The sequence below is a fragment of the Pezoporus flaviventris genome, unplaced genomic scaffold, assembly GCF_033815535.1.
Source record: "Pezoporus flaviventris isolate CSIRO_AGI_PZ_B2104156 unplaced genomic scaffold, CSIRO_AGI_Pfla_v1 ptg000015l, whole genome shotgun sequence".
NCBI classification, from domain to species: domain Eukaryota; kingdom Metazoa; phylum Chordata; class Aves; order Psittaciformes; family Psittacidae; genus Pezoporus; species Pezoporus flaviventris.
The window spans coordinates 22,419,633-22,432,612 of record NW_026892563.1 but is presented as its reverse complement, the minus strand read 5'-3'; the positions used below and the strand labels follow the sequence as shown (position 1 = coordinate 22,432,612).

The window sequence follows — 12,980 nt, the reverse complement described above, 5'->3', positions numbered from 1 at the left end:
TTTGTAATTTCACATTCAAATCTCAGCAGGTTCAGTTCTTTTTCATCTAAGTGCATTAAATTTCATGTGCTTCATGAAATCATAGAATAATTCTGAAAGAAAGGGACCATCTGCTCCAGACCCCTGCAGGTTACAGCAGGGCCAGCTTCAAAGCTTTCCTGGGGCTTTGTCTTGAGTTTTGAATATCTCTATACATGGAAATTTTGTATTAAGTGGCTTGTTTGTGAAATAAGGGGATTTTTAAAGAAGGTCCTGTCTGTACTATATTTTCATATGCATTTAAATCTTATAGTAGAGTAGTATTATATTTGAGAAATTATTTTCTGTTACCCAAGATACGTTTTTAAACTGCTGTGCTCTGTTATGCCTGGTACTGATACTCTTTTTACTACACATGTCCTTAAAGGGAGTTATGTACATGCCAGTGTACATAATAGATACATGGGTTAGAATTCACATGTACTACATCTTAGGTTATAGGTTTTGTACTTCCTGCTTGTTTTGTACTGAAGCATGATAGTATGTACCCATTGATTACTAAAACACCCAGTGTAACAATACTTCACCATAAAACTGGGAATTTTAAGATGGATTCTTGAGAGATATGAACCCCATATAATTTATACGTGAAGTCTCAGAGATTTTTGTACATGTTAAATGATGCCATAAGTAATTCAGAACATGTTTCTGAGTTCTGAATTCAGCGTCAGCATCTGATTCTCCATTTAGCAGTCTGGTAGGCAGGCAATTTGAGGCCTCTATCCAGCTTAATCTTCGCTGTAAAAGTCTCATGTCGATCGAAAAGTTCGACTATAAATAAATGCCTTAAACTAAATTACATGGATGGATTAGAGAACCTAGAAAGCGAGAAGAAGCGTAAAGGGAAAGCTAGGTTTAAATATTTCAGGGTTTTATGCAGACCTAAACCATCAGGAGAATGAAGTGTACTTTTCACAGTCAAAGGTGAAAAAAATGTCATGAGTAGTGAAGAAAACCCAGACAATTTACTTCACAGCATGAGTTCATATCTAAAAGCAGCTGAGTGTTATGCAGATATAACCATTGTCAATATACAAGATTACTCTTCTTTTCAATAGCTTGTAATTCTGTGTTTGCAATTGCGTTTAGTCAAACAGTCAAAGCTCACTGCAAAATGTGATTTATGTTCTTGTGGTGTTTATTTTAAAGACACAGACTTGAAAAGCTGTAAGAATAAGTGCAAGATACTTCAATTGCAAGAAATATGTAATAAATATTTTAATAAGCAATTAAATGGAAAATCAGTTATTCCAAATATATTTCTCCTAGTATTCCTCTGTTCTATTAAGTCCTGGCTAATCCCTAATTGGGCCTTTTCAGTCTTTTTAAGATGGCATGCTCTCAAGCAAATTTGCAGCTAACATGCTGATCTGGCTTGTAAAGGTAAATCTCATTAAGTAAAGAATGATGCAATGCAATATTGGATAAGAATAAGTGATAAATGAGATTCATGGTGAAGCTGCAAACTTTGCCTTTCAAATCTGCCTTTGTATTCATTTCCATTTATTTTTCATTGCCAATCTGCTTACAAGAGGTAAAGTGCATTTATGTTTATATGCATTTATACGCGTATATAAATTTATGCTGCAATTACTGATACAAAACAGAAGAGTATTCCTCGGGAAGAGAGTATTCTCCAGGTATTTTCAAGGTCATTGAATGACAGAGTAATTATGGATGGAGTTTTCCTTTTGCCACATACAATAATGAGGACTAGCACAGCCCTATTTATATTACATTTCACTATATCATTAAACAAATTTCCTTTTCAACTCTTTTCTCTCTACTCTTTTCTTTCTCCATTAACAAGAAATATAGTGTGCAACAATAGGATGAGGATGAAAAAAATATTAATTAAAATTATCTTTGCATATAGGATGGAAAAAAACAGTTGTTGAAATCATCATTCATGTCCATCTTGATGTCTTTGCTTTTTCACAGTAGTGAATGACTTAGAAGACATTTTGGATCATGCTCTAGTCTCTTTGCTTGTCACTATGAGGATGGCCTCTTTGATGAGAGCAGTCACCAGGAGTTGGTTTATTCTTCCCTCAAATGGTAGTGGTTAGGTTTTTGCCAGCCCCTGCATTTCATAACAGAGCAAGTAGAGTCTTTTTCTCACACTTTGAGTGTTCCAGAGCTGAAAATTGCATGGATTGCAGGAGCAAAGGATAGAAGTACTGTGTCATAACCTCCTTCCTAGGTAGCTCCAAGACTGCAGCAACATGCCTTGGTTATGGGAAAATTAGTGTTAATGAGAGCTTCCATTTTAAAAGATCTGTTGAGTAATAATATACCATTCAAGAGTATAGGAGACTACTTTTGTTGGCATTCAGACTAAGTGGTTTGTTTGGAGCATAAAATCGACCAGGTAAAATAAGTAGCTTAGAAAAGAGAAAATAATGTATTTAATTTCTAATAATGAATTCAGTTGTATGCTATAGTACATAATTCTCTGTATATAGGTAAAAGGGAGAAAAAGACAAGTAGGTATAAATATATTCTGTTTATTACTGTTAGTCCACAGAATTACAATAAAATTCAAAGTCTTGAAATTTTAAATAGCAGTCTTAACTGAGATGCAGCGCTTGCTAACATATATTAATTTGCCTAATATATCTCTATTAATTTGCCAACTAGCTCTACTTCCCTGAGCACAGTATTAGGAATTTTTGTTCCTTTGTGCTCTGCAGTTATACAGAGTTTATCATATGCAGGTTTAGCATTAAGAATGCCTGAAGTCTTGGTGTCTTGGAACTTTGTAAGAGTACTGATAAATTTGTAGTAATGAATAAAGGGTAATAAATTTTCTTAGGTACTTTGGGTCTATCTGGTTGTGAAAGGCCATCACTTAGTTGTATCTGTAACATGGTGCCGTTTTGTAATACTGTAAGAAAACTAGATAATTGCATGATGGGTAAGAAAACTTGGACTTCAAAGGCATTTTCTTTAAAGTTTTCTCTTGCCTCTGTGTGTGTGTGTAATAAAAAGATATTTGAACCAGTAATCAGTTACTAGTTTAGTATAATGGAAGTTGTTTAATTTATTATAAAATAAATGTCCACAAACACACACAATCCTATGCACAAAAGAAGATTGCAAAAAGTAAATACTTAAAAGCTTGTTCTAAAATAATGTATTATTTATTATTTAATAAATAAAATAAAGGTTTACTGTGTATCTTGAGGATGCCTGACATTTTAAAGATTAGGTTATTATAAGAGCATTTGGTTTTGAAATGTCTTTAAACTCTGTGGTTTTAAAGCCTAGTTAGAAGGTTTCTGTATGGAAAAGAACACCAGTAAGTTGAAATTAGTAGTGATACCTCACATATCCTAGGAATTTTGGCAGTTTTTTAAATATGGAAGATTGCTTTTGTTTAAAGTGCACTAAAAAGATTAACATTAAAAAAAGCACCACTTTTAACGAGAATAAGAACCAAAATATGTCTACCACAGTTAGATCCTAGCTGCACATAATTATTACAGGACAAGAGGATAATCAGTACAGATAGCAGAATTTGTTCATTAAATATGTTATTGTCAAATTGGTATAACAAAATAATTGAAGAAGATATGATAATATGGGCTCTTTTATCAATGGAATTACAAATATCTTTTGTTAGCCTTTAGCCTAAAATATTACAGACAATTAATAATTTTTCATTTTTCTTAACATTAGTATGTGTAAATAAATTACTTGATACATAGTGCATTCAAGTATGTTTCTATTTTAAATAAAGCTATGTGAACAGTTTACTGGCGCAGTGATCCGTCTCAGTAAATTACTTTTGTTCCAGGAATATTTCTTCTAGGATTTTTTTTTTTTTCTGGTTTGGTTTTTTGTTTGTTTTTTTTTTTGTTGTTAATACTGTGTGCTATTCTGTGATTTAGATTAAATACATGTCCTTTTTAAATAAATAAATTAGAAAATTAACTTCTAAAGAAAACCTATTCATTGTTATAGATATCTTAAAAGACAGACCCCATCTTCTGGATTCATGCTGGTTCAATATGTTATAAATTGTGTTGTCAATCCAAAAATTTGTTCTTTTCTAAGGACTTTGGATTACACTCTTGCTTGCTTTATTTTCATTAATTTATAGCACTTCAGATTTTGCAACTATGATTATCCTATTGATTATTTAATCTTTTCTTACTTGCTTTATTTAAATAAAAATGCCACTTCTGGTTCAGTTTATATACAGACATCCCTGATTCCTACCCAGTAAAAATAAAGATTAAATATATGGAGAAAAGGAGCTTACAGGGAAATTGTGATTTGGGGGCTGAACACAAAATATTAAAGCGAATTTTGCCAAGTGCATTTTTTATATGAACTACTGAAAAGTATTTTATATGGAAGTTATTCATATTAGTGAACATTATATTAATTATACCTGATCTACCACACTGTATATTTTTATTCACAGGTAATTGTTTATAGTCACAGTTAATTAAGCAAATACAAATTTTATTCCAAGATAATGCAACAATTACATTATAGTGCAAAGAATTATGGAAATTCCAGATAAAGCCATTCTCTGTAATTTTTAGAATGGTTACTTTTATTTCTATGTATACATTTTAGGGAATTACTTAAGGCTTGATATTGTCTCCATATATATTTATGGAAGTTATACCAATGATTTCACTGGCAGTAGGATTTGCTATCATTATGTTTTTTCATATAATGTGCAACTTGAAATATTTTAATTATTAACGTTCATATATTTGTTAGTTGAATTCTGACTTATAGACAGATGCTTGAATCAGTGTTTATGAAATTAATCTTTATTCGGGCAAGGCAGACAGGTGGAACTGAGGCAGTGTGGCTGTTTCTGCATGTGAATAAACATTTTGCCTATTTGGAGCAAAATCCTCTTCCCTGTCCCTTTCCCTGTTGTCATCCCCCGCCCCGTATTTCTCTGCTGTGGCAGTGTCTAACTTAATTTTGTCAACATTCCTGTGAGCACACAGAAGCTAGAAAAAGAGGTTTTATACTCTTCCTCCTACTGTGCAAACATACAGAGTAAACAAAACAGTGTTGCTCATCCCAGGAAGACAGAGGTTTTGGGAGAAGTTCCTCAGATTGTGTGACATCGACAGAAGTCTGAGACATTTGTACAGAACCTCAATACTGAATGCCGTAAGTTCCTTGCTGCTCTCTTCCCATCTTTCCATGTCTTTTTTTCTGTCCTTAAAAGAACATGAGTCATCACAAAGAGAAAGCTGTGTAGGCTTCATGAAAATGTTATTCATTTTTAACTCTGAAAGATTCCAGTATTTCCAGTGGACTCAGTTTTTTCCTGAGAGTAGTAAAATAATGAGTAAAAGGTGCAGCAAAATGCTGCTAAATCAAAGCACTCCACTAACTAACCTGCACAGTATTTAGTCTGCATTCAGTATGTGGTAATGGAGATTCAGACTACAGGGAAAGAAATAGGACAAAAAAAATCCTAAAACTTGTAGTGCATCTTTGACAGAAATTTCACACTGCTGTCACTGTCTTCTGTGAGTAAAGATGGTATTTCAGCAGTTATATGTCTCAGCTACTTTGTTTCAAAATAAATTTATGCCTCCTTTAGTTAGATCTGGCATCCTCAAGGGATTGAATTTGGTACTGGAATAACATTGTTCTATACAACAGACAGATCTCCAATGAGAAGAATGTATTGATGTATTTCTGTTAATTAACCTCATATAAGTTCTACTCTGGGATTAATGTAATGTAACTGCTACTGGCTCCCTTAACCTTCCTTGCTCTGGTGGTGGTTTATGTAATATATCACAGTCCTCAGAAGAGATCTGAGGTAGCTTTCCTTTGGTGAAAAAACAGTTTAATATTCTAGCCATTTCCCAGCTCATTCTACAGCAATAAGGTAATATAAACGATCTACCCCTAGACCAGAAATGCAGCTGGGGATTTCTGGTTTTGTTTTTCTCACTTGGATCTATGGTACAATTTATTTCCCAGCAAATCATATGTCAGATGTTGTTTTCCTACGGTTCATCTTGACAGCAGTTAAAATACTGCAATAATAAAATCAACTTTTCTAGCTGAAATGCTTATACTCTGTTTGCAATAGGATAGAGTCCTGCATTTTTGTCTGTCTACCTAATATATTTTTACAGGAGAGGTAGAAAAACTGAAAAAATTCAAATCTGAAAGAATAAAAAGAATTTCATTTTCATTATATCTGGGATGATGTATGCCAGTGAATATACAGATGGCATAATTTATGCATACGGTATGCAGTGGACCATTTTTTTTCAGCATTCATATTCTGAAAATCCTGTATTTCTTTTAGAATATTATTGGAATTTTTACACCTAATTATGTCAGTATCATTGAAAGCTGTAAACAAAATACCCATTTTGTCTAGGAGTGTGAGCTGTGGACTCTTGCAAGAGAATTCTGTTTGTATATGCAAACATGAGTAAGTTGATTTTATACTTACATGACAGATACACAACTTAAAGAAAAAATCGTGTCATTGTTTTCTTCCATTCTGATCATATTTTAAAAATGTAAACTACTTAACAAACAGTGAAAGTTTCACTACTCTTAGATTACTTTTAAGCCCTGCACTTTTGTTACATACTATAGTTTCTTACTCTTAATCTAGATATCTTTTACAACTGGAGTATCTGAAGTATTCTGATCAAGAATGGTTCTTTTCTTTGTTTTTCAGGAGTAGATAGTTGTGATTTATTTTCCAATGTATAAAATATATTCACATAATACCATCACTGATACCAAGTGGTTCCAGTTTTTGAGGATGTATTTTACTATCAGATTTAGTTTGGTTAATTCCATAAATATGTTTGTAAGAGTTATTGTGTCTACATACATAGTGCTGTGCAGGGGATTCTAAAATAGATACTGATTCTTTAAATACTGCATGTAGATGTAATTTTATTCATTTAGATAATGCCCCTGGAGTCACTTAAGTGTTTATAGAATCAGATCCTTGGATTTTCTGTAGTTAACACATTTGTTTTTTGTTAAGTGTAGACTCATAGTCATGCTTTTATATTGTTTAAATTTTAAAAACATTTACAGTAACACTAGGTTTTAGTATGCCTTAAGGTTTATTTTCAGTGAAGTTATTCAGCCTCTGAAAGGTAATCATGGCTGAAAGGCAAGGCAAACTCTGCTACTGCTTGATTTAGTTTTTAAGTTTCATCTCGCCGTAACTGAATTTTATATATAATAATCCTCCTAATTCCATTCTTACTCTTATGATGGTACTTTAGTTTTTCATGACATGGTTATACTTCATAGTTTTATGTTTTTAAATCTCATGGAAATATGGTAAAGATAAAATACGCTGGAAGGCACAGTTCTACTCTTTTGTTTACAAGAAAGCAGTTATGTTTCAATGGCAAATTCATGCAAAGTGTTCATAATAGAGTGTGAATTGTAAAAGTTACTGTTTTTCCAAAATTCATTAAATCCCTTTAGCTTCACATTTAATGGGACCTCTGTCTGGTGCGGAAACTAAAGAAATAGAAATTCTAATAAATCTGGACTCAAAAGAATAACAGAGTACTGACAGAAGTAATTGCACTTTCATTATATATAACTTGAAAACCAAGCCTAAAGCAACTATTAAAATATTTCTCTATATTGAAATAAAGCGGGCTCCCTAGAGACTGAGAAAGAGACTATTGGCTCTTTCTCAAGACATCACAGTTCTTTATCCTTTTGTAAGATAATACAGCCCCTGCTTTTTTGGGCAAGACAAATACTGATGTGCTTTTCTGAAGTAAAGTCCCTCCGATTTATGTCCATTCCCCAGTGTGAATCTGACATCTGGAGAGCTCCTCACAGAGCTGGCAAACAGCAAGCAGGCAATTGCTGTAGAGACAATAAAAGGAACCTTTTTTGTAAAGGCAGGGTAATGGTCCAAAAGCTCTCTGTGGATTGAAGTTTCCAAGCACTTATTCTATATCGATATTAGCCATATTCAGTACTATGGTAATATATAATACTGCATTCACATAAAGGATCCAACATCCTTTTTCTGGATTTTTTTTCTAGACTTCTTACTGTACACTAAAGAAACAATATTCTTAATGCTGTATGGCATTCTTTTTAGCAAGCTTTTTCCACTGTTTTCTGATGCTTTCTGCTTCTTCAAGTAGAATCATAGAAGTTCAAGCTGTGTGAAAGATTTCTGCCAGGGATTCAGTCGTGGTTTCTGAAAGCAAGTCCGAAGCTCACACTTTAATTTGCTTATAATTAATATGTATTTCCATAGACTTCCTCTTAAGTCTGTACAAACAGGCCTAATTCACTTTCAGGTCCTCAGTAGATAATTAAGAACTCTTCCTTCAGTCATCATAGCCATCTGTCATTTTAGGTCGTGAATACGTTATTGAACTGGCAAAGCCTAACACCAGTAATACACCACTAGTCTACGTGGAGATGCATTTAATAGTGTTGTCCAAGGACGGTTTATACTGCTGTGCATGAGGGAAAAATGGCAAGCTGTGAACTCTGTGAAGATGGCTGCAATGTGCATGAGATGCCTATTGCCAACTAGAAGAATGGAAACTGTGATAATTTTTTGCCAGTTTCATGGCTCCTGTGCTCACAATCTGAATGTAAAATATCAATCCCCATCAAGGTCCTTAATTGTTGCCTATAGCTTCTGTAACACTGACAATAAACTCCTTCAGATGCATTACTTCCTCAGTCACAACAATGATTTTATGCAGATGAAAAAAAAAAAAAAGGGTACTCTTAGCTATTAACAAGAAAGCTAAGTTTGGTACCTCTGGATTGTGAGAAAATGGGACTCATTAATTTGCAAGTGAAACAAGCAAATTATGAAATTGCCAGACTTTTTTTTTTTTTAATATATTGCTTCATCGAATTTTGTTCCCATATTTTTTCTTCTCTCTTAGCAATGGTTGTTCTCAGCAATTTGGAACCAAATACGACATACGAAATCAAAGTAGCTGCTGTAAATGGAAAAGGGCAAGGAGAGTATAGTAAAATCGAGATCTTTCAGACCTTACCTGTCCGTGAGTAATACTTGAGCTGTTAAATGAAAATGTAAATAGAATATTTTATCTCCAGATCAGCTAATAATTTAAATTATGATTCACTGTGAATAACATATTTTATATTTACACACTACTCCTAAGTGCATAACATCAGTCTTTACGTTGTTTCTCAGAAATCATGGTTTTGTCCTCTTATTCCCTCCCACCAAATAGTATGAATGAACTTAAATTGGAAAATTTATCCCATTATCTATAATTTTGAAACTTAGAAAAATTTGTGGTTTATATTTAGGATCACAAACCATGAAGCATATTAAATTAAGGATTTTTTCTCATTTACACTCTTTTACACAATTACTACAAATATTTCTAAAGGAACCATCTCTTTCTATGTAGATGTAAATTTACAGATATTTTGAAGATAAGACACAAGTATAACAACACACTTTCATTTAGAATCTGATTAAACTTTATAAAAGGTATTGTGTACAGAAATGATAATTAGTCTGCGAATTTAAATTAGCTAAGTGACTTAAACTGGCTATTAACCCTTCCATTGTACATTTAAGGTTATATTTATCCTTAAATTGCAGAAGTTGCTTTTGCTTTTGGTAATCTTATTCTTTAAATTTCTTGTTAATACAGACTACTCTAAAAGTATCTAATTTTGCCTCAGCACATTTATTGAAGAGGTGATTTACCTTATATCTATATTACAGTCTTCCACATGGGACTAGAACTCGTGCTTGATATTAAGGGTGCTTTTCTGTAAGTTAATATTACCCTCAAACTTCAGTGTGAGTAGCAACTTGCAACTTGCCAACCTAGCTGAATTGATGGCTAAATCATTTCTGAAGTAAATTACATCTGAAAATGTCAAAAGATGAAAGGTCTTAAGTACTTCTTTCATACTTCACATAATTTTGTTGCCTTTTATGTGATAATTAATCCACATTAGGACATACTCTAAGCAAAATATTTAACACACTTATTAAGGTTGTTCTGCAGTGCTTGGAAGTACTATGTTGATTTTAAAGATTTTGATTAATAACATTGTGGACAAGTTCCCAGATGTAATTTAAGACTTATCTTTTGCTGAATTATTATTATCATTTACTTTTTTTTTTCCTTGTTTAGGGGAGCCAAGTCCCCCTTCAATTCATGGGCAACCAGAAAGTGGCAAGAGTTTTAAACTTAGCATAACTAAACAAGATGATGGAGGTGCCCCCATTTTGGAATATATTGTCAAATACAGAAGTGTAAGTATTTCAAATGCTTAGTAATATCTGCTTTTAATACGGCCAAGACTGTTCATATGATTTGAAATGTGAAAAAATGGTTTGCATACTGCAAAAAGAAGATATAGTATAGTGTGTTTTCTTTTGTGACTAGGTTGCTAATGCAAGAATATAAAATAAAAGATAAAAAGGAAACAAAAGCACCCTGTTCTTTCTAAACGTGTAACTGAGAGGTCATTCTAATAAGAAAACTGTATTCTCTGTTTTGTTATGTGGTAAATGAGGAACATTCATGTTCACATCTAAAAAGTGCATTAATTTAGCAGACATTGAAGTTACATAGTTAAGGGTTGTTTGAGCAGCAAATTAATAATCTTTTATAAATGAATCTGTATTGATAGATAGTATCCTAGAGTTAGAAAGCTATACTCCAATGCTCCATATTAATTTGAAATTAAATTCATTATCTGTTCATGTTTCATATTTTCTGTCTTCCTAGATTCCAAGGTTCAGTTTAAAAAAGCTAAATCATTTAAAATTGTTAGGACTTTCATGAGTTTCAGTGTACATATCAGTTCTTTAACAGACATTGTGCAGATTTTTTTGGCCTTTGATCACCTACAGTCTGTTTGGTGTACTCTCATTAAATCTGGCAAGTTTAGAAAACACACCTTTCTAGCTAAAATATCCTTCCTTTCCTGATTTACTATGTTTAGAAATTACTGGGTTGAAGAAGTAACTATAGAGCTGGTAAAAGCAAAGAATTTAATTCAAAAGTTGGCATTTTCTAATAACTTTTTTTGTGTTCTTTTAGGAATATTATACTATTTTTACCAGACTAGATCCAGTAAAAGGTCCAGAGTGCAATAGCAGATATACATGTCCATATCAAGAGTCTAAGAGATACTGGGAATGTAACATCAGATACTTAGGCATGTTAAATAGAAGCTAGTGATGACTGTATTTAACAGAAATAAGCAATCTTTGAGAAATTAATTGCACAACATGTTTCAGTGTTCCCAAAAAAGGAAAAGCCGTTTCCTAATTTTCAGTAGTGTTTTTCACATTTCCTGATTTTTCCTACAATGTAACTCTTTGATGGCAGTTCTGGCATTGCCGAAGTGCTAAACCTGGCATATAGTATGATTTTCATAAGGTAATCAAAGAAGATTGCTAGCTCCAAATCAATTGAGAAAAAATTGGTAGAGTTTTTGAGAGTAGCCTGAGGACATAAACAGCAGTTATTCTGATATCACTGATCCTAACATCTTAATTGACCTTCTTAAACAACTTTCAGTCTAGTGAGTGCAGCTGGCATAAAAGAAAAGTAGTTGTAAAGAAGAGAGGGTAGTATAATATGCAGTGCAAGGTACAATACAGTTCTATGGGATTGAGCTTCCTGTTTAGGTAACAATGCCTCTAAGTATTTATAACTAAAAAGAAGAAAAGAAATTGCTTGGACATAATATATGAATGCAGTATATGGAATTTAATCAGTGTCTGTAACTTAAATAAGCTAAATGATTTTGGATATATCCTGAATATATTTTGAAACCTGATTTTCATCTAGTGTTTTGACTAAAGTACAATATTACGGTCTAAAACATCACTCTTTGCATGCATTGTTGAAAGATAAATGTACAGTTTAAGCAGTAACAGTAAACTTAACAGGCTGCTGAAGAAGAAAGCTTTTACTTGGACCTCAAATCCATATCTACTTAAGCTTCCAATTGAAAAAATGATTTGACTAAATTAAAGACCATCCTACAGCAAAAGAGTATGATTTTTTTTTTTTTTTTTGTTATGGTTTAATCAGAATGAATGGATGCTATTTAAAGTTCTTAATTATTATCTGTTGACTGCTTCTCTTCTATCTCCCCATTGGTTGTATTTAATTAGCTTTCCTATAACTCTTGCCAACCTCATTAGTAGCACCTGGACCAATGTATTTGCTTGCCTATTTAAAGAGCACATTAGAAAACAAGCTATACATCAGTGTCTTTTTCTTCTTTGTTTTTCCTAACAGCCTATGTCTTACTAATAGTTAGTTCCCTTGTATTAAATTTTCATGCAGAGTTTGTTGTTGTTTGTCCGTTTTTTTGTTTTTTAACTGGAAGGACAGCCTTTAAGATGCAGCAATTTTCTAGCCTGGTTTAGGGCAATTGGTAAGTTATGTTTTTCTGGAAATCATGTTTCATTCTGTCAAATACTGCTTTCCTAACGTCACTTTGTTTATATTATGGGCAGTAGTTATTATAATAACTTAATTAGAAGCTTCACTTCCTGGTCTGTATTCCAGAGAAGCAGGTACTATGCAATTTTTATGAGCAGCAGCTTCAAATTGATTCCTGGTCTTCCGCAAAGATAGTGAAGACAGTCTTTCAAAGCTTCCCTGGTGAAGCCTGAAGCTGATGGCATACAATGTCTTCAAAGTTACCTTAGGATGGAATAGGAGGAGAGAGAGAAAGGTGAGGGAAAACTGTTCCCCACTAATCAGGTGGGAAAAGCAGAGATGGGGATTCATTAGACAAGCATCCCATCCAATGCAGGAGGTGACCACCCAACCACATTTCTCATGGTAACTGTAATTTCAGTGGGGACCAACTCAAGCTACTCTTTGGTTGTTCCTGCTTTTAGTGCTGTTAAATTTGGTTGGGCACACATGATGAGGTGCTGGTGTTGCACA

The 12,980-nt window shown here is 33.1% G+C and overlaps 1 protein-coding gene across 1 annotated transcript in view; it reads left to right on the top strand.

The window, feature by feature from the left end:
- NCAM2 (neural cell adhesion molecule 2) overlaps positions 1-12,980 on the top strand; it is a 286,486-nt gene that overhangs the window by 228,924 nt on the left and 44,582 nt on the right. Inside the window, exons 13-14 of the mRNA XM_061453764.1 lie at positions 8,955-9,074; positions 10,194-10,315. Of these exons, the coding sequence (XP_061309748.1) occupies positions 8,955-9,074; positions 10,194-10,315 (242 nt within the window). The remainder of the gene's footprint in view (positions 1-8,954; positions 9,075-10,193; positions 10,316-12,980) is intronic.